Source organism: Anopheles darlingi, chromosome 3 (genome assembly GCF_943734745.1).
Source record: "Anopheles darlingi chromosome 3, idAnoDarlMG_H_01, whole genome shotgun sequence".
NCBI lineage: Eukaryota > Metazoa > Arthropoda > Insecta > Diptera > Culicidae > Anopheles > Anopheles darlingi.
In genome coordinates this window covers 12,873,967-12,897,349 of record NC_064875.1, presented here as the reverse complement: position 1 = coordinate 12,897,349, position 23,383 = coordinate 12,873,967, and the positions used below count along the sequence as shown (strand labels likewise).

At 48.3% G+C, this 23,383-nt stretch overlaps 2 protein-coding genes across 2 annotated transcripts in view; one reads left to right on the top strand and one right to left on the bottom strand.

Annotated features, from left to right (window-relative positions):
- Nucleotides 1–23,383, top strand: part of LOC125953254 (uncharacterized) — a 104,252-nt gene that overhangs the window by 18,093 nt on the left and 62,776 nt on the right. The gene's annotated exons all lie outside the window — the stretch shown is intronic.
- Nucleotides 25–6,400, bottom strand: LOC125953889 (protein yellow-like). The gene is made up of 3 exons (XM_049683712.1): nucleotides 6,303–6,400; nucleotides 1,459–2,493; nucleotides 25–1,379 (listed from the first exon to the last, which is right to left on the bottom strand). Exons 2-3 carry the CDS (start codon nucleotides 2,009–2,011, stop codon nucleotides 283–285), a joined length of 1,650 nt encoding a protein of 549 aa, XP_049539669.1. The 5' UTR covers nucleotides 2,012–2,493; nucleotides 6,303–6,400; the 3' UTR covers nucleotides 25–282.

Below are 23,383 nucleotides of genomic sequence, written 5' to 3'. Positions count from 1 at the left end.
ATCAGTATGCAAGCCACGTACTCGTAAGTTAATGTCTTAAAAGGAAAACCAACTTTATTAGTCCGATCCGAATCGGTTTCGCGTTCTCGCTCGAAAAACGTCAAACGTCGGAACCTTCACGATGAAACGACGCAACACAACGCGTATTTACACTTAAGCTTGAGACACTATATACAATACTGATACCAGGAAAAGCGAACCAGTCCGGTTCGGACCATCTCCGTCATCTCCAAGGGCCATCCGGGTACCGGGGCGATGCCGCGCGCGTTCGCTGTAAACACGTCAACCGGCAAGGCCGATCGTGCTCACGACGAACACCAGCAACGACAGCAGTGCAATGGATCCTATCGCACCGGGACCTGCCGCTACTGAGGACGAACGTCCAGCGGATCCGAAAATGCCGGCCGACGCCAGGCGGCTCGAGGCCGGCGTCGTACCCTCGTACGACTGAAAGCGCAGTCCATTATCGACGAACGACTCGCCGGTACCGCTACCATCGCCGTACAGGTACTTGGCGTCACTGTTGAACAGATTGTCCGGCGTCTCGACGTAGCTGAGACCGGCCGTCTTCCCGCGCAGTATGCGGAAGTTCACCTCGAGTGGGTTAAGCCGACCGGCGACAAAGTTATGCAGCCGATTGATCGTCACGTACAGGTACCCCTCGTGATCGAAACCCATACTATCGACCCACTGGATGAAGGTCGGATCCCGGGCCACGATCTGTTGATTCTTGGGCGTAAACGGTTTGTAGGTGTCCCAGCGAGCGATGGCATGCTCACCGAGCAACCCGTAGTACAGTACACCCTGATTGTCCATAATCATACCATCCGTCTGGGACGACTTTTCGCCATAGTCGATGACGGCCTCGAGGATGTCTCGTGGTGTCGCCCGTGCATTGAACTCCGGATCACGCAACAGAGAGGCTGGCAGCGAATAGATATGGTGACTGGACAGCGGGCAGTAGTACACGTTACGTTCGTAGTTCTGACTTCCGAGCAGCGGATCATGGCCATCATCCGATTCGAGATTAGGATTGTAGTAAGGCCCGAGTGCGATACTGTCGATGTGGATCGAGAAGTTCAGTTCGGTTCCGTTGACGGCGAAACGGACCGAATTCCGTGCCGCACGCATCGAGTTGTTCTCTCGGACTTTCCAGGAGCGCACGAGCCGCCTCGAGAACACGACAATGCCCGGATCGGCTCCACTGTTGTCGGTGATGTAAGCGAATCCACCGTACGCGTCATCTACGACGACCTTATTTAGGTAGTTGTTACCGGGCGGTACAACCGATTCCGGGAACTGGTACCGCAGTAGCACCGTACCGTTGCGCTTCAGATCCAGTAGCAGAAGCTTCGGTGGACAGACGACGTGATCGGCTCCTGGTGGGAGAGAAAGTTAAGTCAGGTTATAAAAATCAGGGATCGCGTATGACAAGCAAAATGACAGCTTAGAACTTACCTCGACTAAGGGTTTCAGTACGTCCCGAGTCCACGACCCACATGATCCCGTGCTTATCGACGGCAATACCCTGAACAAACTGCAACGCCGAGCAGTTGCCCCGTTCGTTCATCTCCCAGGACGGATACGGGACAATCTCCGGATCCGTACGTCCATTGTTCTCCGGACGAACGACGTAACCAAGTGTGGCCGGTACACCGGGCAGCATACGAGGGATCGTCAAATAAAGCCGATTCGTGTGCGGTTTACAATCCGAGATCAGCACATTCTTTGGAATGTAGCGACCACTGTACAGTGCCCGCGATCGTTCATCTTCGGTAGCGAACGCAAAGTCCAGCACATTCCACTCGTACATCACACGGAACTGACGCTCTGCTTGGGTCGTCGGTGATGCCGGTGTCGGTGGACTAAGGATATCGAGCTGCTGTTGCTGTACGTCATTATTGGTGATCTGCTGACCGCTGGTGCAACCGAGCAGCAGGAGTAATGCGAACAGACGAGTGACGCTACTCATCCTCGTTACTTCGGACGTCGACGACGCGAAAGATGACATTGTGACACACAGCCCCGTGTACCCACACTTGGCCACAATTTGGCCAATTAACGCTGAAGAAGGTAATAAATTCGGTCCCAAAAAAAAAAAGAAACCTGACAGTGGGGATCACTTAATGTTCGCTATCGCCACTCGTTTCTCCGCGTGTTTCCCCCCGCTCCTATTCCGGATTCGTCACTTGAAGTCACACGCTAGTAGATACGGAGCGCACGGCATACGGCACCTTCCACCTCAAATGAGCAACGATCAGACACTGGTACGGGTACGTTCTTGGGGTTGCCTTTCAGATCGCGAGCGAGTGAGCGCCACCGGCACTGCCACAGACAGTCGTAGACCATCAATTATCACTTCACCCTCGGGCGGGTACCGATATCACGCTTGCGCGCCCGGTACGGCGCACCCTCTTCTGCAGCCCCTCCTGATTCTTACCAGGCTAACAGGGGAACGTTTTGAATACACCGTGTGGACTCCCTGGGTGGACACTGTGGGACAAGCGAAGAGAGCGAGAGAGAGGTGTTAATTTAATTTGCAATAATTACGCGATCTTCACGAACTGCGCCTTGTGCGAAGAGACGACAACGATAACGACGGCGACGGCACAATGACGCGCAAGTCAAGAAGTGCTCCGAGGGACTCTATGAAACTTTTCCATTCGATCGCGATTTTGGGAGGCTGATGGTGCTTTGGTGTGCGTCTTCTCTCCGAGGCTCAGCTGTTATTTTGGGTTTTTCGCGCGTCAGCTGAGCGACCGAGTAGAACGAGCGGATCTGACTCGATTCGAAAACAACCTTACCACCAGCGTTCGAGGTCAACGCTGATAGCCAGACAACCGGGCCGAAGATAGCAGACATCGCGCGCGACCTTCTGCGCACTAATCTTGGACAGCAAACTCGGTCATGCGTTCAAGGATATATGGTCTGGTCTGGTCTGATGGTGATGGTGGCGGCTCTTGGAATAGTAATTAGTTTCGTGCTCCCGTGGCATCAAAGGCGTCACGCGCCAGGAAGTGACGGACTGTTTGCGCCCCCCCACCCCCTTCCCCGGGTTTACTCTCCCGGATGTGCCGTTTCAAAGGAGATGGTGATGATGAGGATGATGATGATGATGAATGCAAGAGCGCCAACGACTAAGCGTTTCCTTTTTCGTACCTCAATTAGAGCACCGTGTCCCTTGCTACCCATTTCCGGGATCTGGTACAGCAGTACTCACTCATTTCGTTCTATTACTTCCGCAATGGCGTCCCTTGGAGGAGGAGAGTTTCATTTTTTCTTTAGAAGCTCTGCAGGAAAGTTTTTTTTATTCGAAAAAACGGTTACCGGTTGGTTGGTAGAAATGATTGCGAATTTTTCATCGCAATTATGTTAATTTTTATTTGCTGCCCAACGCCAGTCCGTGGTTCCGCGGCATGCAAAGCGCCGTGCGAAAGGGTGGGCAGTCCGTTGAGCTGCTACAAATTGTGCGCGCTTAACTGGGAAATGGATTCCATTTTTTAAAACAGCATTTTTCAAAAAATGTCCGACGTTTTCTTCCGGTCGCTGTTTCAGGGGCGCTGACACAGGGTGCGGTCCCGCTGGTCCTAAAGACCCACGGATCCACCACCCTACGCCTCATCTCATTGTTATGCCTACCGATCGGTTTTGTCGTGCGCCTTGTGTGTGCATCCTTGCATTCGGTTGCCCTTCGGTTCAAACGCTCGAGCGTGAGTGCAACCATACTCACACTGACACACACGGGCACGGGCACGGGCACGAGTGTGCGAAGGTAGACGATGGCCCAGATGATAAATTGTGCAAGTTACTGAATAAATTTGAATAATTAAATTCTGCCATTATTTGCATTCGGTAGGCAGCCGCAACATCAGCAGCAACCGAATGACGGTCTGGTGCGGTGCTCAGGTCATTTATCGACGGTAAATCATTTAGTAACGTCACGCAGAGAGAGAGAGAGGTCCGCAGGGGCACACGTGATGATGAAAAGGGGGGAGGGGAGGGGGCAGGAAGAACGCGAGGCGCGAGTTGCGCGTGGGGCGCTGGCTATAAAATTTAATTAATTGTCGATCGAAACCAGGATTGTGTGGACCGGACCCCACAAAGAAGCAAAAGCACAAAAATTGCGGCACACCATTTCGGCATCACACACATTTTTTTCACATATTTTTAGCCCCATAAAAGGGGCGCTCTGGGGCGCTACTTTACGGTAGAACTGTTTTCCTCGCATTTCGCCCGCGATCGGTAACTAAGGTTACCGCTCCGCTCCGAAGGGGGACTAAGTAAACATTTGCTTTGTCGCCTGAATTGTCATAATCTGCTAGGCACGAGGTGTGAGTGTGTGTGATTGTTGTTTTTCGGTCAACACTTCGCGGCGCAAAAATAGCTCGGTCATGTGTTTTTGTCGAGATTTTGTTGCCGATTGATTTTCATTTGATTAGAACAGATATCTCTCTTGTAGAGAGGTGATAAAAAAAAACAAATGAAAGCCGCTAAAGTGTATCGCTTTCCAATCCACGGGAGAGCGGTTTTTACATTTCACTTGATGATACTAATCGTGTTGACGAGTGTTTGCTATCAACTGGGTGTACCGGTTTGTTGTAGTGCTCTTTATACTAGTATTCGCTTTCAATATGCTAATGCTTCATGTTTTGCTCATTACATCGCGCAACGCAACGATGCTAGTAACTGGCAATTAATTTACTAACAACAAAAGATAATGCATATCAGAATGCCAGCCTTCCAGCTGTCCAGCTTCGATTCGGAGGTGGAAGGCAACACCCCCGCTGCATCCTCTCGTAAACAAGGAATTAATTATGAAATTAACTCCCATTGTGCGGTTGCCAGTCCGCGTCTGGCTAGGCTGATTGTTATGATATCAATCCCTCTAATAACACCATTCATTGATTGCCTTCTCTCGCGGCGCTGGACGAACCGGTGATGCCGTAAGCAGCCTCCAGCGAAGGTGACATGCATCCATGTCCATGCTGACAATTATATGCTCCAGTACTGGTACTGTCAATCGTTTGCAGCAACTCGTGGCCTCGTGTCACGCCGCTGCACTGATTTGTTTAGGTTCGTTTAGGTGATGATGTCACAACTCCGCGCCGCGCTCCAGGGAACCTTCTAATCATGAGCATCGTGTGCTCACATTTCCATCTAATCCATCCAGCACGCCCTCGATCCGCGGCTGACGCGTCGTCGTGGCTAATTGATTGATCCCCATGCCCCAGGCCGGTCCGAGGTAATCAGTCCGTGATGCCAGCGACGTTGTACGCAGACAATTAATTCACACGTCGATTACAGGTTTTGTGGTCGATCAAAGATCGATTGCATTGCTTAATTGCAAGCGTCTTGCATGCTAATCGTGGGAACCGGGGGGCGATCACTTCGCGAGGCAGGCATGCAAACGCATGACTCAGAGCTCCTGTGGTGGCAAGTGGGAACTGCGGGTTTGTTCCGTAGCCGATTTAGGTCGGATATGACGAAGTCAACCCATTCGCAAACACTCGGAGAAGGTTGTTGTCGCCTTGCCTCACTGCACCGAGTCCGAGATGGGCAGGAAATGGATAAACCAAACATGCCGCCTCGCCCTGCATTTTGTCAAAGGCCGTGGTTGTTCGTTAACACGGCGCATTTTTTTGTTTGGTTTGGAGAGAAAAGACCTCATAAAAAGACCATGGACCGGCGGCCTCAGAGATGCGCCTCCGAGAGACCACCGTTTTCACTCTCACGCCACTTCCTCCAACCAACAAGCAGGTCAAACAGCAGTGCAAAGGTGTAGCGGGGTCGTGAAGTGACACTTTTCACTTCGTAAAACTAATCTCACATGTGCGTGCGTACCGTAGAGAAGAAGAAGGAGGTGGAGAAGGAGGAAGATCAGTTAACACAAGGTCCATTCCCAACGCCCCACCGGGTACGTGTGTATGCGCGAGCACGCGCATACGCCGAGTTCATGCAGAAGACGCACGCCGCGTTTTCACTTCACTTCACAGCCGCCCCGCACGAGCTAGATGCCCAAAAATGCGCCGATTAGACCTTCAGCTTCCCTCTGCTTCACGCACCAGTAATACGACGCACCCTCACTACTGTCACCGGCGAGGCCAGCGGCCGATAACGAACCGCGGAGGGAGAGCACGAGCGCGCACACGCCGAGAGGAACCACTTAATTCACTTCCGAAAATTCAAACTGTTAACCGTCGTCGACGTCGTCGTCGTCGCGGCGCGGCGATTGTCACGCACGGTAGCCAAAGGCCAAACAATAAATACCCTAAACCTGCACCCCCACAGTACCGCTTGCCTACCTAGTCACCGGACTTGATCACCACGACAGATATTGAGGCGAGGATGAGACTCGAGATTGTGCGTCGTTGGAGTGTGTTACTGCGCGATCATCCGATCGTCGACTGAGCGCCATCGCCGGATGTCAAGGTGTAGATATACACTTCTGCTCCGTCGCGCCCGAGGGGGGAGGACGCTGTCTCATACCCCCCGCTTTAGGTTAAGTTGATGTGATCGACGGCTATGTGCTCTGCGCTCTAATCGCTCGTTCGCCCCCCCCCCCCCCCCCCCCCCGGGCCTCGAACTAGCGACTGCGGCGTGAAGAATTCATTTGACACTCGCAGTCGGTTCGGGGGGTGATTCAATAAGTGTCTGCCTTTAGGTTGGACCCCGGGGGGAATGCGTAGAGTGAAGAATCATTCTTTGTGCGAAGCGTGAGGTGGGGCCCTCTTTTTTGGTGATGCTCGATAATATGTCCGATGATATGCTGTTGAATCACTGCGCGAATGCGACGGAAGGGGTTGGATAATGATATCTTCTCTATGGAAAAGGTATTCGGAATGTGTGCTGGATGACATACCCGTCGCGGGCTGGACATGATGATCTCATGATAAAAGATTTGTTCCAAACAAGGCTGAAGGTATGGCAGTAAGAGCTCTACTGGAACTATTTAGAATCGTAATCCATTGCAGTAGAGACAATAATGCTAAGTACTAGCTTTTTAAAGATTTTTTTACCCTTCTTAATACTGCTTCAGGGTGATCTTATGATCTTACTGGACTATGACCAACAGTTTATGGGGGAATACGTTAAGTTCGGGTAGAAATGGAAACCTTTATGCTTTTTATATTGAACAGTGCAGTGATTAAACTTTTGTATTTTTTATAGAAAAGTATATTAAATCACAGTATTAGAAAGATACATTGTGATTTTTTTTTCACGTAGAAGATAAACAATACATTCATGACTCAAAATTCTAGCGAAGCATCGCAGAAAAACCATGGGTTTGTAGAACCCTTCCAGTCCTAGGCCTGTATTATGTGAGACAAAATAGTAATTCTATTAGATAATGAGTCACACTAAGATAAAGTCTGATTTGACTCTCAAAATGTTTCTCTATTTTTTTTCAAATTGAGCATCGAGATTAAAATGGTTTAATCGATTTTACTGTCGATTTAACTACAAAAACCACTCAGTTATGAATATAATCAATGCATTATTGTCCAAAATTACAACAACTACGAGGTCTCATATGAAAATGAACATTAAAAGTGTACAAAATATCCAAGGACGCGGTGCAGTAGTTAATGACCTTCGACCTTGACAACGCCAGTTTAGGTCAGATCCTTTTTGCTTATTCGAACTCTCGGAGGTATTTTCAATTAATTAATATTATTTTTTGCTTGAAATACACGAACTACAACAGTGCACAGAAACGAGTATGCTGCAGTTCCCATGTTTTAAGACTCTACTATGATTAGGCAAGTGAATTTGCGTAAAACACCTCCCTTTTTCCCACCCTGAGACCCGGATTACAAATACTGCTTTTACATCACTTGCACTTAGCATCGTTTTCGGGCGCTTTGATCCCCTCGATGTGATCTCTCTCTCTCCGTCTCGAGGTGGAAATGCACGAATGGTGGGCACGCTGTTGTCGCGATCTGGCGGCGCGTGATCACTGATTGCCGAACCAAGTCCAAAATGTAATTTATCCATCAACAGTCCACCGATCCGCCGATCGTGTCGTGTCCGATCACTTCTCGACCCCTTCTACTTGGACGTTTGTGATCGATCGCCCGCGACGCCGTCGACGGTGGCGTGTGCCCAATCTTCACGCCAAATACGAGTATCATAAACCAGTTTTAGTTTGGCAGAAAAACGATATCCTACCGAATCCGGTTATAATTACTCTCCTATTGAGTAGTAACAGAGTTCTCACTTCAGATCGCCTTCGCTTCAATTTCGTGCCGAGTCCATTCCAATTGCGGTACGTGCCCATCCGGGTGAGTCAAGCTGGAGTAGTCGTAGTAATTGGATCCCGCTGAGGATGTGGCCAGAGGCCAGCCAGCGGGAGTAGAGTTTCGCTTTTTGAATGAAACGAATTGAATCATACATCGCTGACGATGGCGACGTTATCAGCGCGCAACTATCGGAATAGAAACACTTCCTACCGGGCGGGTGTTGCATAATCGGTTCTCGATATTCTCACGCTCTCGGCCTGTGCCGGTGTGTGTGTGTGTGTCAGTATCCGTATTGGGCCGGATTCCAATTATTCATCTTCGTGCTCGCTCGCTCGCGCCATTGGCTTAGTCCTCCTGGTTTAGCGGGAATGGATTTTCATGACATGAATACGGAATCAGTGTAACTAATTGCCTTGCGAGGGAATAGAGGACTATCGCGGGACCTAGAGCGAATGGGGCCCGCATCCGTGGCCATCCGAGAACACTCACCACCATCACCATCAGCACTAGACTGGACTGTAATTATAAACGACAGCCACCGGCACACGGGTTCGGTTTCCAGCTGGCGGCGGCACGCTTTATGTCATCTCGGTGAGGCGACTGCGGTGAAGGTGTTTGCTCCGTGACTTCTGTGTTCCGGCCCCAGGGACTCACCGGCTCTGCGGCTGCCTGTCTGTTTGTGTGTGTGTGTGTGGAAGCCCGGTTAACCGTGTGTGGCTTTGACGGTGGTTCAAGTTCGATCTGTTTGTCTGTTGATCCGCAACCCCTTCGTCATCTCATCACATCTCGACCACACCGCAGGTGGTGGGTCACCGGGCGTACATTGAATAGAAACGATCGTAAATCGTTCGATGGATGGCCACTTCCTGGCTTCCTTGATGTCGCCGGACGCCGGACACCAGCTCACCATCACCAGCTGAGTGACCAGCTCTCTAATTACAATCTAGAAGCGAAGCTAAACAAGTGATGGCCGTCCGAAATCGCCGAACTCCGCACGCGCTCACCGGTAATAACCGATGCGGATGCTATGGCCTTCCCAGTGTACTTTGTTGTCTAGTAGATGGAATTCGCACTCCTGCTGGGGATGTGCTTTTGCGCCTTTGGCTCGTTCCCAAGTAGGCGGCGGCGAGTAGCCGCCTTACGAACTGATTTGAATTTATATCCCTTCGATGAACGGCCAGCATAGACCGGGGGTACTGATGAGTTTACTGTGACGTCTGATAATGGGTTTCGTGTTTGATGACTGGTTGGCCCCGCGGGATGGCGTCATATTGGTCTGGCGAATGGTGTATGGAAGGCCCTACTAGCGGCAGCCATAGTTGGGAATCATTTCCGGCACTGCAGGTGATCGCAAAGCAACCATCGAAGGTGAAAAAAACCCTTCCACAGTCCAGTGATTCTCCGGCATTTCAAGTTGCAAAATATGAAATTCTATCTTTCTAGGTTATGAGTGGCCAGGCGCGCACACACACACACACGCGTACACAAACTAGTAGCAGGCAAAACAAACGCCGAGGCGTGATACCTTCACCTGTCGCGATGCCGCAAATCCAGCGGCAACGTGTAAAAAAGGGCCAGTAATCCTAGAACCATTGGTTTACGTTCTGTCAATATATTTATGATTATGAACCCGAACCGAACACAATCATGACACGCTTCCGACCGCTCGCATCCCTTTCCATTATTTACCTTTCCGTTTCCGATCCACCACAACTGCCTGCTTGAAGGTGGCATCGAGATCGTCACGAGAGGGGCAGTGAAGCATCACTTCACACGCCGCCGGCGCCGTCGACGTTGTTGTTGTTGTTGCGACTTATTTTGTGCGGTTCAGTGCGCACAAATTGAAAAGGGGGATCGGACGACGATGACGATGTCGCTCGTGTACTAGTTTACCGTCGTAAACGTTAATTTGTCACGATTCCTATTGGACCGTTCTTTGGCTTTTATGGAGCTAGCACTGATACAGATCGCAAAAGAAGTTGTAATGAAGTTACATCGTTCTTCTCGAGCGTAATAAAGCGTTACAGTAAGTAACGCAAGCCAATTTAAATACATTTTTATCTCACAAATCGCATGTATCCTTCCGTGTCATCAACGCCAAAATCGAAGACGACGACGATGACGACGACATCCTACGTCGTATCCTCGAGCAGCCGTCAACGGATACCGTTGCTTACCGTTGCGATGTTCAATGACGTCCCCGTGTCAAGTTCACATACGCATCCGTTCACGGACGATCGAGAGCATTCCTTACCTCTCTCTATCTTCCCTCCGGTGATTGGGTACGATGCCATTGGCGTACCGTCTCGGCCGATTTGGACACTCATGCTTAAACAGGTTTCGTAGCCAGCAGCCAGCTCGGCGCACCGTTGCCCCGGCCGGGTAGTAGGGCTCTTGGTACAATTGATCGGGCTCACGATCGCGATCGCAATGCCATGACACTGCTCCCCTCCCCCGTCACGGGACCGGACGACCGATTGACCGAGCTACGCGATCGCCTCGAGTGGCTTTTAAATCCATCTCCAGAGGAGCACTCGTTGAAGTGCCGTGTATAGGCTCCGGTGTGCACTGTATTTGTACTTCCTTTCTGGCAACCCTTTCATGGGCCGTAGCCGAGACAGTTATTTGCTGATTCGCATCCCCGCCCCCCATTGTCCAGTGTGTGTTCTCGCGCCCGGCAACTGAGCGTACCAAGATTGATGGCTTTACAAGAGAGAACCAACATGTTGGTTAATGAGTGATTGCTGTGGGTTAACTGCGTCGTTTTGCACTTCTGATGTTATGTTGTTAGGTGTGCGATACGTCTGAAATGGAGATGTTAGGCTTCATTTACTTAATTATTTATCTAAAAGACTATTTAGGGAAACAACAAACTAAACCCCTTTGCTTTGCTCTTTCAATTTTCTTTAATCGACTTCTGATTCTCCGTTGATTCCGTCAAATGAATTTCATATTCCAATCAATGCTGTCACCCGGAACATTCTCCCTCGTTCACTTGGTACGCGATGGAGTCGAAAATGCTCGTTAATCCGCAAAAATAACATCACTCTTACGCCAATTAATTTGATTACTCTTCGCTCCGGCTTCGGTTTCGGTTCGGTTTGGCTCCCGTTCCCTGGTATTCATTTTGCTGCCAGATTTAATTTTTCAATCTGCACCCCACGCCACGCCACGCCGGCCATACAGCTGGCTGGCTGCAACTGCGTCAATCGGAGGAATGCGCAACGCACCTCCCATAGCGAGGGGTTGTGCGAATGATGCTACCAATGATCGCTTACGCTTCAGCAGCTCCAGTGAGCCGTTCGTCCGTTAACAAGTGGCACGTCATCGAGCGTTTGTCAAGGTGCTCCTGGGGTGAGAATGAGGCGCAGGGGATGGATTCACCCCTTTCTCGGACAAGGTGTTAAAAGAACAAAGACATCATCACCAACGTCATCGTGCTGGCGTTGCATACAATCGTTCTCGGGAGCAGTAATCCAGTTCTGAACGTAGACGTAGAGGATACCCGGACAGCCGAATCCTTCTCCTACATTTTCGGACTCTCGACACAGACTGACGGACGGACGGACATGGCCCAAGGTGGTGGACAGCCGTTTGGTTGATTGTGTGAGTTTGGGGGGAAACTCGACACGAAAAAGAGCACACAAAAATCCATCTGCAATCTATCCATCCATTTCTATCTATCCAGCTAGAAGAGAGAGAAAGAGAAAGGGTAAGAGACGGGAGCAGGATAGAATGAATCCTCCCCCCTCCCCGCCGGGGAGCGTTGCTTTATCCTTTGGGTCCTTGGCAGTGCCACCGTTCACCGTGTTCTGCTCGTTTTGATATCCATTTGTTTTTGTCTCGCCCCTTTTTTATGATTTGTTTGTTTGGTTTTCGTTTTTCACCAAAACTTTCACACCATCCCAGGGATCGCGGGCACCGTTGCAGAGCAGCACCAGCTGGAGTTGTACCATTGGGCGATGACGACCCGGGCGAGAGTGTCGCACAAAAACCTGAACATCAATTGTATCGTAATTAATTATGTCCAAGCAATGTTACCCTCCACGCTGGGTTTGCCTGTTTTATGGTTTTTTTGCTGTTGTTTTTGTTGTTGCTGTTGCTAGTTGTCATGTTTCGCGCCGTGTTTTTTGGTTTGTTTTTTTGCCCGGGAACGCAAGCGAGATGAAGAATCTGCGGCGAGATTGGCGATTGGGGAAAGGGGTAAGTGGTGGCATTGGGTACGTGTCTAGTTGATGGCACCGTTAATGTTGCTGCGCCTTTTTTTTTGCGCTCATGCTCAATAATGCTTTTGCGGGATGCTTTTTGTTGTTGTTGCAAATGCAAAATGGAATGTTTTCCGGTTTCCCCCGAAAATGGGTTGTATCCATTTCGCTTTCGGTATTTGTTTGGTAATGGAACTGGGCGAGGGATGCGCCGAAGGGCTGGCAATTGGAGGTTCCAATTATAACATTCATCATAACCGAGGGCCTGGTTATTATGTTCTCAAAAACGTTCCCTTTTTGCTGGATTTTTCAGCAAAATGATTCAATTATGATATTCATTTTGACCTTGCAGATGCATTTTGACGATTTAACACAGACGCTGCAGATATCCAAAAAGTGTTAGTAGAAAAAAGAATCTTTAAGCAGCGGTAGATTATCGTTGGCTTTGCGCTAACTGTAATTTGAGGCACTATTTTTCTGTCAAAATATGATAATAAACGTTTAAACTCGTCACCACAAATCAGAATACAGTGTGTTCTTGTATCAGAAGAGAATATGAAACTATTGTAGCTTCTGTTAATTCAAATCGAAACTAATTTAAATTTCAGTTGAAATGATAAGTTGCGCCATGCTTTAAGAACAATCATTATGATCGTATAAATACCTTATAGTAGACCAAGCATTGATCAATAGGTTATTTTGAGAAAAAATATGTCTGCACAGCATTAAAATGCATTAAAATATGGTTTTGATAGTTCTTAGCGGCAAATATTGCATATTGATAATAATGCACTAAAAATTCATGATTACAGTTAAATAGAAAGTTGCTGCCTTCCATAGAGTTAACGAGAGAGAGAGAGTCTTCCAAGAGAGTAAAGGATTTCTTGTAGAACTTTCATGCACATATCGGGCGAGTGAAAGTGAAGGTTGACACAACGGCCATTATCTCACCACTTTACACATTATTGTTCAAGGCCACACATAAAAAGCGATGCGCATCCAATAATGTTGTGTTTTGTGGTCGAACATTTGCCTTCGCGCGTGGCCTTCCTTTGATCCGGGTGATGAATTATTTTCTTCATTTATTTGGCAAAGTGGCACTGCTACAAAGTGCAGTCCTCCCTCGTCTCGTCGGGTGTGCGAACCTTTAAGATATACACAAGCCGTATCATCAACAACAGTAACAACAAAAAATCAGAGAGAGCCGGAAGCCGGAACACAAGAAAAGAAGATGAATTAATCCTTTGGCCCTTTTTAGAGCAAAGGGCTACGCGAGAGAGAGTGATGATGGTTGTAAGATGAGGTAGGCAACGTATCAGGCAGCTCTTCGAGTTTGTTCAGGTACCAAATTATGCAGCGAACATACACACAAAAAAAGAGGGGCCTATCAGGCCTCACCAGTTTTATGGCGACAAATCCGGGATCATTTGTTCCCGGGGTCTTCTTTGTGTTTTTTGGCGGCCTCATCACCCATTTGCACCTCGTGGTGTTCCATTGTGTGCTGGCGAAGCTGCGACTCCGGAGAAAGAGAGTCTGTCGGATGGCAAAAGCTGGTAGAAAATGGTTACGCAAATGCACCTCCGTGTAGATGATGCGCGTCCATGATGCTTTTTGTCGTCTGTCTGTTGGTGAAGGTCAGGCACGAACATGCGGGATGTTGTGATGGTTATGCGTTATGGAGGAAGAGTCATAGAGAGCGGGAGAGAGCGGAAGAGAGAGTGAGAGCGCGAGTGTGTGCGAACGATAAACCGACATGATACTGTTGGCATGTCAACGCAGTTGCTGCTGTACAGTGTTTCAACACGCCCAAGGGCTACTACGATGCCGCCGTCGACGGTACAGGTGTGTGGAATGCTAATGTTTCGGACACGAGATGCGAAGACGAGAGTCCCCGCATCATCATCTCACGAATGGTCAATCGTCGTTTGATCTTCGTTGGCCCTTGGACACTTGGAATTACTTTTATGAGTTATTGTTACGCGGACACCGATGGCCACCGCTCGCTGACACCGTTACAGCATCATCATCGTCATCGGCATCAGCAATGACATCGGTACACGGTGAGCGAATGATGGATTGGTGTGCCGGCGCGGACCTGGTTACCGCGTGCTGGTTGTTGCTAATCCAATTTGAATAAACAAGCTCCTGGCGGGAGGGCGGGCGGACGGACCGGCTGTGTCTTCCTTACATTATCATTTCATGCCACGACTTCCTGCGTACTTTGGTAGGTCCAATGTCGAACACACACAAACACATTCTGCTTGAAGAAACAACCAGTAATGGATTCGTTCTGTTGTTCAAACGCTACAAGTTCCTTTGTCCTCTGTGGGATCTGTGGCAAACGAGCAACCATCGGTATGGATCACCATGGTAACCGGCCCACCACATCGATCCGTCCAATACTAGCGACTTCATAAACGTTCGCAATCAACTGCTCACCGATTTGCCTTCGGCGGCATGCGGCGCATCGATCGTCGGTCGGCTGTCGGTCATGTAGTTTGAAACAAATTCATCCAAATGAAGCATGAAATGAGCTGTCATTTATCATGGCCCAGAAGCTCGGAGCTACAATATTACACCGAGAACCCGTGTGCGTGTGCATGTATGTGTGCACATGCTGGTAGTATCGGTAGTTCTGCTCACAATCGCCGGGTTTGGGAAACAAAGATGTGAGGAATGATAAAATGAAGGAAGTTCTTGTGGCCTTTGGCTCGATGGAACAACGCAGCAGAACGCAGCTCGGTCGCTCGAAGCTGATATGAAATTGATGATGCAAGTGGATTCCCCAGATTGATTGCCTCCTACCCCTGGTCCTGCAATTGATTGGACGCGTAGAGACGAAAAACGGCAAAAAAAAAAACGATGAAACAAAGCGGGGGAAAAAAATGCAATAAAAAGGGCGCCACGATTTGTTGCGCGCCAAAAGTGCGCCAAACCTCAAGCTCCAAGACCAAACCAAAGGCTGGCAGCTGCCCCCATGACCAACAGGAAATCGGTTCGCAATATCCGGCCAAAAGCCACGCCGCGGTCGCACCACCAGTGGAACATAATTTTTAGCGCCTCTGTTATCGATCAAGATAGCACGATGCCGGCTTTAAAATGGCGCCTTAAATCTCATCTTAAACCATGTCCCCCTTCCCATATCCCCTCATCACGTATTCGACGTATTCGTAACGACATACCCAAGGCCACCGGCCGCTTCGGGCTTTTGATTAGATCTCGATATCCGACGCGAACGTCACATCAATGGTCCCACCGGATCGTGTGTGCGCCATTTTCGTTTCGAAATTTGGCATCCTCCGCACCCGAAACACCCCAAAGAAAACACGACCAACCTCTCCTCCGTTTCTGAGGTCGAGGTCGTAAACATGGGCTCCAGACGAGCTGTCCAAAACACGTCGCCTCTAGCACCCCCCGCGCAGAACGTTTCTTTTCTATTTGCATTCAAATTTATTGGCCAAATCATTGCTGCAGACGACGACGACGATGATGATGATGATGACGATGATCACGAGCTAGCTGCAGTTGACATGGCACGTGGAACATTTGATAACCGGGAATGGGAAGCATTACAAAATGGCAAACGCTCGGCATGGAATGGAATCGACGTTGCATTGTCGTTCACTTGGAACATGTCAGCTTAATGACGTCGTCGTCGTCATCGTTAAATGGTGACAATGATAGCCTGGCGGGACGGGAGGACATTACCAAGCGACATACGAATGGATAAGAATCCAGTTATCGATGTAAAAAGCTCGTTGCAAAAGCTTCGATGCCCCCTTCGGGTTATAAGCCTCGGTCTAATTAGAACAGTCCTTTGATTGGTCCTTAAGCCGCAGGAGATGAGCTCCCTGAGAAGGATTCCCAGGAGGGAGGGGGCGGGAGGCGGAGGGGTCTCATTAGATTAAGTGGTGTAGTCGTTTCATGTATCAACCCCCAGGAAATGGGTTTTGCTCGCCGCTCGATGTGTTAAAATACCCCAACACCCACCCATCCGGGTTATGGGACCCCATTATTCTTCACCTCCTCCTGCGTCCCACCAGGGCACCCGGGATCCTGGATCCTTTCCTGTGTTCCTCCACCCTCCCATCCCTTTTCGATCAGGACGATTAACTTTAAGGGGGCCACCGTGATTCCTGTTTTCTATTATCGTCACCGAGGCGCAAACAGCGGCCAGCGATAAAATGGCGTTCTGGCTGAGGCGATGTGACAACAAACGCGTGTCTGCGTGTGTGCGCGTGTGTGAAGGAAGGACTCATTCATTTTAACGGATTGCTTCCTTCAGCACGCACGCACGCACGTTCCTTGGCGTTCCAGTTTTCCGGGAGCCATCCGCTTTTCGTGACCAAACCTCGCCTGCTGAGAGGGGAGTAATTCTCTCTGTCTCTCAACGTAGAATGAGCGGCGGTGAAGGCGAAAAAGGGCAACACGGTGGTTGGCATTGAAAATTTATAAAAATGTTGACTGCATTTACGTGCTCAGGGTGCAGAACGAGACGAGGGGAGGTTACGTTCGTGGCTCTTGGGCGCTCTTGGCGTGACAATCCGCCCGACAAGGAAATGATTTCATCGTTGAACCCATCGCCGGGTGAGTTAATCGGTTGGGTGTTTCCACAATGGGATGCAGTATGATGGGCGCGCCAGCGCAGTGGAAGGGGTTGTTAATGCGGCATAAGCAAAACTGCGCTACTAGAACGTTTCGGTTGTTTATTGCTGCGAGTTGGTGTGTGAAATGGATGGATGAAAGTTATTTGGATGGCATTCGAGCATTTTTAAATAGTTATCGTGTTTAACTTAGTTAGTCTGGTAACTGGTTACTGTTACAATAGTAACCCTTGATTTTGGTTGTTCCGCTGCGTTGTGATTGTTAGCAAAGTAGCCTACGGTTGAGAAACTAAGTCATTCCACTGTTCTGTATTACTCCGTTCGGACGACGTTCCGATAGCTAAAACTTGATTTTAACTTCTAAAAGTTTCGAATACATTATTTTAGGTGGGTATAGTTTACTTAATTTTAAACATATTCCATAAATCAATTAATCCTTTTCCGGAATGAATCCAACTCATCGCAACCATGTAATCATTGGCGCACAAATTATATGGTACAGCTTTGAAGCTCCTTCCTTCCATCAAGATAACGCATGATGGCGGCATGATGCCGCTTTTACGCACCGGAGCACATTGTTGCGGTCCCAGTGCTAGAAAGAAACACGGGAAGAAGGCGTGCTGCGAAGAAGGTAATGTGGTCTTCACTGTTCCGTTCCGTTTCTGGCGCATACCGATGGAATGAAACAAAAAAAAAACACTCAACCTCCCTCCCCGTTCGCCTCTTAACAGCAACGTCGCGTACGCGAACGTAACCGCGAAGCACAATCAGGTCACACACGACCATCAGGCGTGCCGCTGGACCATCAATGGATGCGTTAAGAATAAGGGGTGGACCGTTGAGTGGAGCCGGTGAGGTGGATTGTCTTGGTCAAGGTCACACGCTGGACAGAGGTGAGTTATGACTTGTGCTACCTTCCGTGCCGCCTTGTCAAGCCAAACCCTATCGTCGTCATCGTCGCCGTCGACCGTTCTTGATGGCATTGAACATCTGTGTCTTGAGCCGGTCACCGGTATTGTTATGCCGGTCGGTCGGTTTGGGACGTGCCGGTGAGGCGAGTGTATTGTGTTGCTGTTGAATCCATTCGCAGGATTCGTCGCGATGATTGTTAGTCCAGCAGAGTGAGCTTAATGGCTCATCGCCTTGACGTACTGTTTCATTCGTGACATCCTCCGTGAGGTGGTCTATTGTTTTTCCCTGTTTCAGTGTGTGTGTGTGTTTTTTTTATCCCAAAGACATACTGAGATGAAATGGAAGTGAAAAGATTCGATAAAAACAGCTTTTAAACACATTGCTTGAATTGCAGAAAAACTTCAAAAAAGATGAAACAGATCCAGAACCACTTGCTCCACACTCGACTACGTGTCACGGTGCTCTGATGCCAACAATTGTCAATCGGACACGGTATTAGTGGTTGATCCGTTTGTTTCTTCCACAAAACATGCATGATGCAGTCCTAAAGTGCGAGCGAAACAAGAGCAAAAACGCTCCATAAAAGCTCCAGCATCGGCGACATGGCGACCGAACGCCCTGCTCTACGTCACGTGGTATCTGGCATGCTGGCACCAGGAATCAGGCACGGCGACCGTACCGCTGCTTCTCAAAGTTCTCTCATGACAAACACATCGACCGTTGGTTGGCACGTTTGGTGGTTTGCTTGGGCGATCACCGTCGATGCTTACTGATTTTGACATTCTAAACCACTGTTGGAAAGAGCATCAACTCACGGTTAGATGCTGGAGCGTGCAGCAGGAGATTTCATGAGCCCACCCCAGTCCGGTGGATGTGTATTACACGACTAATTCCCTGTCAGATTGTGCCACTCCACTGTGAAAGGTACTACCATTGCCGTAACTACTTATCGGCAGAACTGCTTTGCATTTGATCTGCTTGTGGATTACGACCATTTGTGGCTCCCCTTTGTTGAATTGTGGTTCCTTCATATCACATCTAGAAGTGTCGAATGGTCGCTTAACTATTAAAAATGCAGTATAATACTCATACCGCTTGCTAATATTTTGGCGATATATTATATAACATATTGAAAAGCTATTAAAAACCACAATCTAAAATGCGCAATTTACATTTATTTAGATAGCTGTGTTGGAATAAACCAAATAACAGCTTGCTCTAAAGCACCAATCCAGAGCGACCGCTGGAAATGACAGGTTTCTGTATCCCGAATTTGCACAAAGTTGTAAATTGTTGTAATTGTGCAAATGTAATAAACGGGGAAATGACAAACTTTACGCCCAATTCATTAGAAAACACAATTTGAAGTTTTAATTCGGTTCACATTCCCCGAAATACATACCATCAGCATCCTCGGACCATTTAGCCCACGGAGCGCCGGAGCTAGTTTTGTCCGCTTCGCATCAGCACTAATTGATTCAAACTGTCTCCCGTTTCCTTCTGCCAGCTACGGCCAGCATAGTGCATCCATCGTAGCGGCTTCCAAAAAACAATTAGCCATAACACAATCTTGGTCCTGCCAGCGTGCCATTTAGTGTGTGTGTGTTCGGGGCATAGTTTTTCTTTTACCGTTTCTATCACCAGACCGGAGCTAGCGGCGAAGACTTGGCATGATTGCTCTGCGTTGCGTTTTATGTTACTGATTGATCGATAAATGCCGAAAACGGTTACGCACGGAGCGCTGATTGGTTCATTACGAGATGCTGGAGCGTAGTGCGAGAAGTATAAAAGAAAATCGGAACCGATTCGCGTGCGCTCACTGCCCGCGGTGGCCGAGGGACAGGAAAAAGTTTTTCTATTAACGTTATCGAGAAAGGAACTGGGTGGCCAAGGCCGGTACCATTGGGACCGGCAATATGGCGCGTATATTAAAGGATAAGCTGTGCCGGGTGTTGGGCTGCTATCAGGGGGCAGCACAAAATCCCAGCTCGAGACCCGGCACGCCAGCCGCATGGGAATCCGGCGAGGGTCCAGTGTCCTTTTCTCACTCTCTTTCTCTTTCTCTCTCGTACGATAACGTACGGATATGTTTTGCATTCATTTCGTTTATCTTCTTTCGATTTATCATAATTGACCGCACCATTAGGTAGACATCATCCCTTTTTTCCCGGGCGGGGTGATACGAGGGGGGTCGATCTCGGTATTGCGTAACGTTACTTATGCGTCTAACCTTCTACTCATCACTGGCTGGGTGGCTGCTGGTAGGATCACTATTCCTGCGTTACTGTGAGCCCCTTTGGATGGCCTCGGGATTTATGGCCATTAAACTCATATCTAGGAAAGATCCATCAAGATTAGGTTCTATTACCTTTTCTTTTTCTTCCTTTCGCTTCGTAGTGGTTCGGATTTCTCGGTTAATCTGGCCGTTGACTTAGTGCCGGTTAGTGATGGTGTTTGGTGACATAACCCTTTTCCCACGCAATGATCTAGAGCAGATTTGTTTGCTTCGCCAATCTGCAACATTAGGGGCATCTCTGCACTCATGACCATTTCTGATTTTATGTGCGATATTAAATCTTGTCGAAAGAATGGGATAAAAGTAGCAGAAATTGGGAGAGTATGTGAATTCATAGTGACCCAGACCCTTCTCAGATGAAAGCAGATTTTGTCATAAAAGCCAACTATATCGGCGCAGAGATTCATCCACGGCACTTTAGCTATAGAACTCGCATTCTCTAGATATTTTAGTTGCTTGTTAAAAGTCTTTACAGACCATATTAAACCAGACACTGTTCACAGAGACAGTTTTGTTCAACTAAGAGATTAATATAAGACCATTAGTTCCATGACTTTACACGTTAGATTCTGACGTAAAAGTTAACAAACCGGTGCGCTGTTTATGAAACTTGATCAATATTTTTCATCGATTAGATCAAAATAGAACAAGATTTGCTGGAATGCTTCGAATGTCAATACTGCGGCAACCATTAGCGGCAGTCATGCGGTAGTGGTTTGGTTTTCCGGGCCAACCGTTCTAACGGCAAAAGCGCAAACCTTCCCGAAAGTAGGTCACAGGTGGATTAGCAACTGTTACGCTGGAAGCACATGTTCGATGGAACTCGTCTACTTCCGGTCCAACTGTAAGTGACGGTATTCCTGTTTTCGGCGAACGATTTGGTGAGACCTGGCCAAGTGGCTCTCCGGGAAAATAATTACGCGAATTAGCAGATTGCCCGGGATTATCCTTGTGTACGATACAGAAAATCGGGTGCAGAGATGGAGTGAACGAAGAGGCGAAGTGATTGGGAATTTCATTTGCTCCCGTTACATTGATGTTGGCAACATTGATAACAAAGACCATGTTTTGGTTCCATCGATTCCAACCTCATACCGGTGGGCTATCGTAAGTGAACTAAAAAAAAGACAAATGAACCTTGTTCCTATTATTGCGCTTCGTGTGCGTAATGGTGTAGGAAGAGATTGGGCGTACATCAATTAATTAAAGGAGATGAGGTGGGTGGTATCTTTCCGTGTTACTGTTTGTGTGTTGGTATCTTACATTAAAGCACTCCGCTCTATCTAGTTTATCTCTAACTATACTGGCGACCTACTAAAGGTAACTTGAAGGAGATATTATAATATCAAAATATCACGAAAGTGCAATAATTGAAGACGACACATTTTCTGGGATAGGGAATGGTGGTTTCGCTTCAATTTTTGCCTAGCCCCCACTGCTAGAGATAAAACACACTTTTCTGAAGTTGATTAAGCATAGGGGCGACCAAGCCACTGGTCGAAACCCCCGGACAACAGCAAAAAAAAAACGCACGAAAGCCAACAACTTCACCAGCAAGGGAGATTTATAGCTTTGTTTATTTGATTAATGGCAATAAATCGTTATCTCTTTTTGCTCGATGCAACCAAACTTCGCGGCCAGCCCGGTCGGACCTTCGTGAACCTTCGTGTAGCACGCGCCGCACGCCGGGCTCGCTTCTTGTGGGCGGTGTCGAAGCAAATGGACCGGATGTGGCCGGCGACACTTGCGGTTTGTTGCTGTTTCGTCCCAGTGCGCCCCTCAAACCGAAAGTAGGAAGAGTTTCGAGCATCCTTCATGTTCGGCGAATGTTTTTCTGCTCTCTTTTCTTTCTTCTTTTTCTTCTGGCTGGTTCTTTCGGTCGTTGTAATCAAATTCCGAATGTCGGTTAGAGAAACAGCGCACCGAAGGCAACGTCCTGCGAATGGTAGTGCTCAGGGAAATTTATAACCAGCGAGAAGTCACACTTCAAAAAGGAAACTTCGTCGTAGTCCGTAGACATCAGGCGCAGCGGAACTGGGAGACGGCTGAAGACAGAGGGCCCTATTGCGAGTGTCTTGTCTTGCAAACGAGACTGCTGTACTACTGCTGAAAAAACTTAGCAGTCTTGTTGAGCTCTTATGAATGAACTTGTGATTTTTTACAGCCGGATTTTAAAACAAATACTAATACTAACAAATTATTCACCAACACCACTAAAAACCAACATCTTTCGCTCCAATGGCAACTACGACCAAAACGAAAAAAATTACCATTTTCAGTCTCGTTTTCAAGACTCAGAGTCTGTTGCTAAAACCTACCAGACTCTGAGTCTTGAAAACGAGACTGAAAGTCGCGTTGCTATTGGCCGGAGGATGTTGGTTTTTGGTGGTGTTGGTGACTAATTTGGTAGTATTAGTATTTGTTTTGAAATCCGGCTGTAAAAAATCACAATTTCATTCATAAGAGCTCAACAAGACTGCTAAGTTTTTTCAGCAGTAGTACAGCAGTCTTGTTTGCAAGACAAGACACTCGCAATAGGGCCCAGAGGGCGCCGGTCATTTGGCGAGTTGCTCTCCATCAGGCACGTTACTGCGGCGAATTAGTTCAGTGACACTCCTCGACCACGAGGATATTTCCTTCAGATGGGCCAAACCTCGTCGAATGACCGATACTTTGCTTAACTGAAGTGCTTTTAGAACACTCGATAGAAAGCCATTAGTAAGCGTTTATGTGATTACTGAAGTCACTAAGACGCCAACTAAGTATTTCCGAAGCCATCCCGAACGCTAACAAGCGATCGCAACACAACTTATCAGTTACTTTCGAAGGACGTGTACGGTTTGATCTCTGGCTGACTTTTCTCCGATTTCCATATGCGCGCTGCTGCTTCATCGTGAAACCGTAGCACGTCTCGACCATGCTCGACTGTGAATAGCCCATAGTCGCTCGAGCACACTATCAACGGCTAATTACTTTAGTGCGTGCCGTTTAATGAAAGATTCGATCATTAGCTGAACACGGTAACAAGAGGGCATCAACATTCATTTGTGTGGGCGCTTCCATGCGTTTAGTCTATCACGACGGGACGATCGGAAAATGTTGTTTAACCCTGCAACATGATACACG

What these genes read in the sequence shown, in the direction of transcription:
- LOC125953889 (XM_049683712.1), bottom strand. Translation starts at nt 2,011, where the DNA reads ATGTCATCTTTCGCGTCGTCGACGTCCGAAGTAACGAGGATGAGTAGC. An exon ending in TACTGAAACCCTTAGTCGAG is followed by an intron (nt 1,380 to 1,458) that starts GTAAGTTCTAAG and finishes CTCTCCCACCAG; the next exon opens with GAGCCGATCACGTCGTCTGT.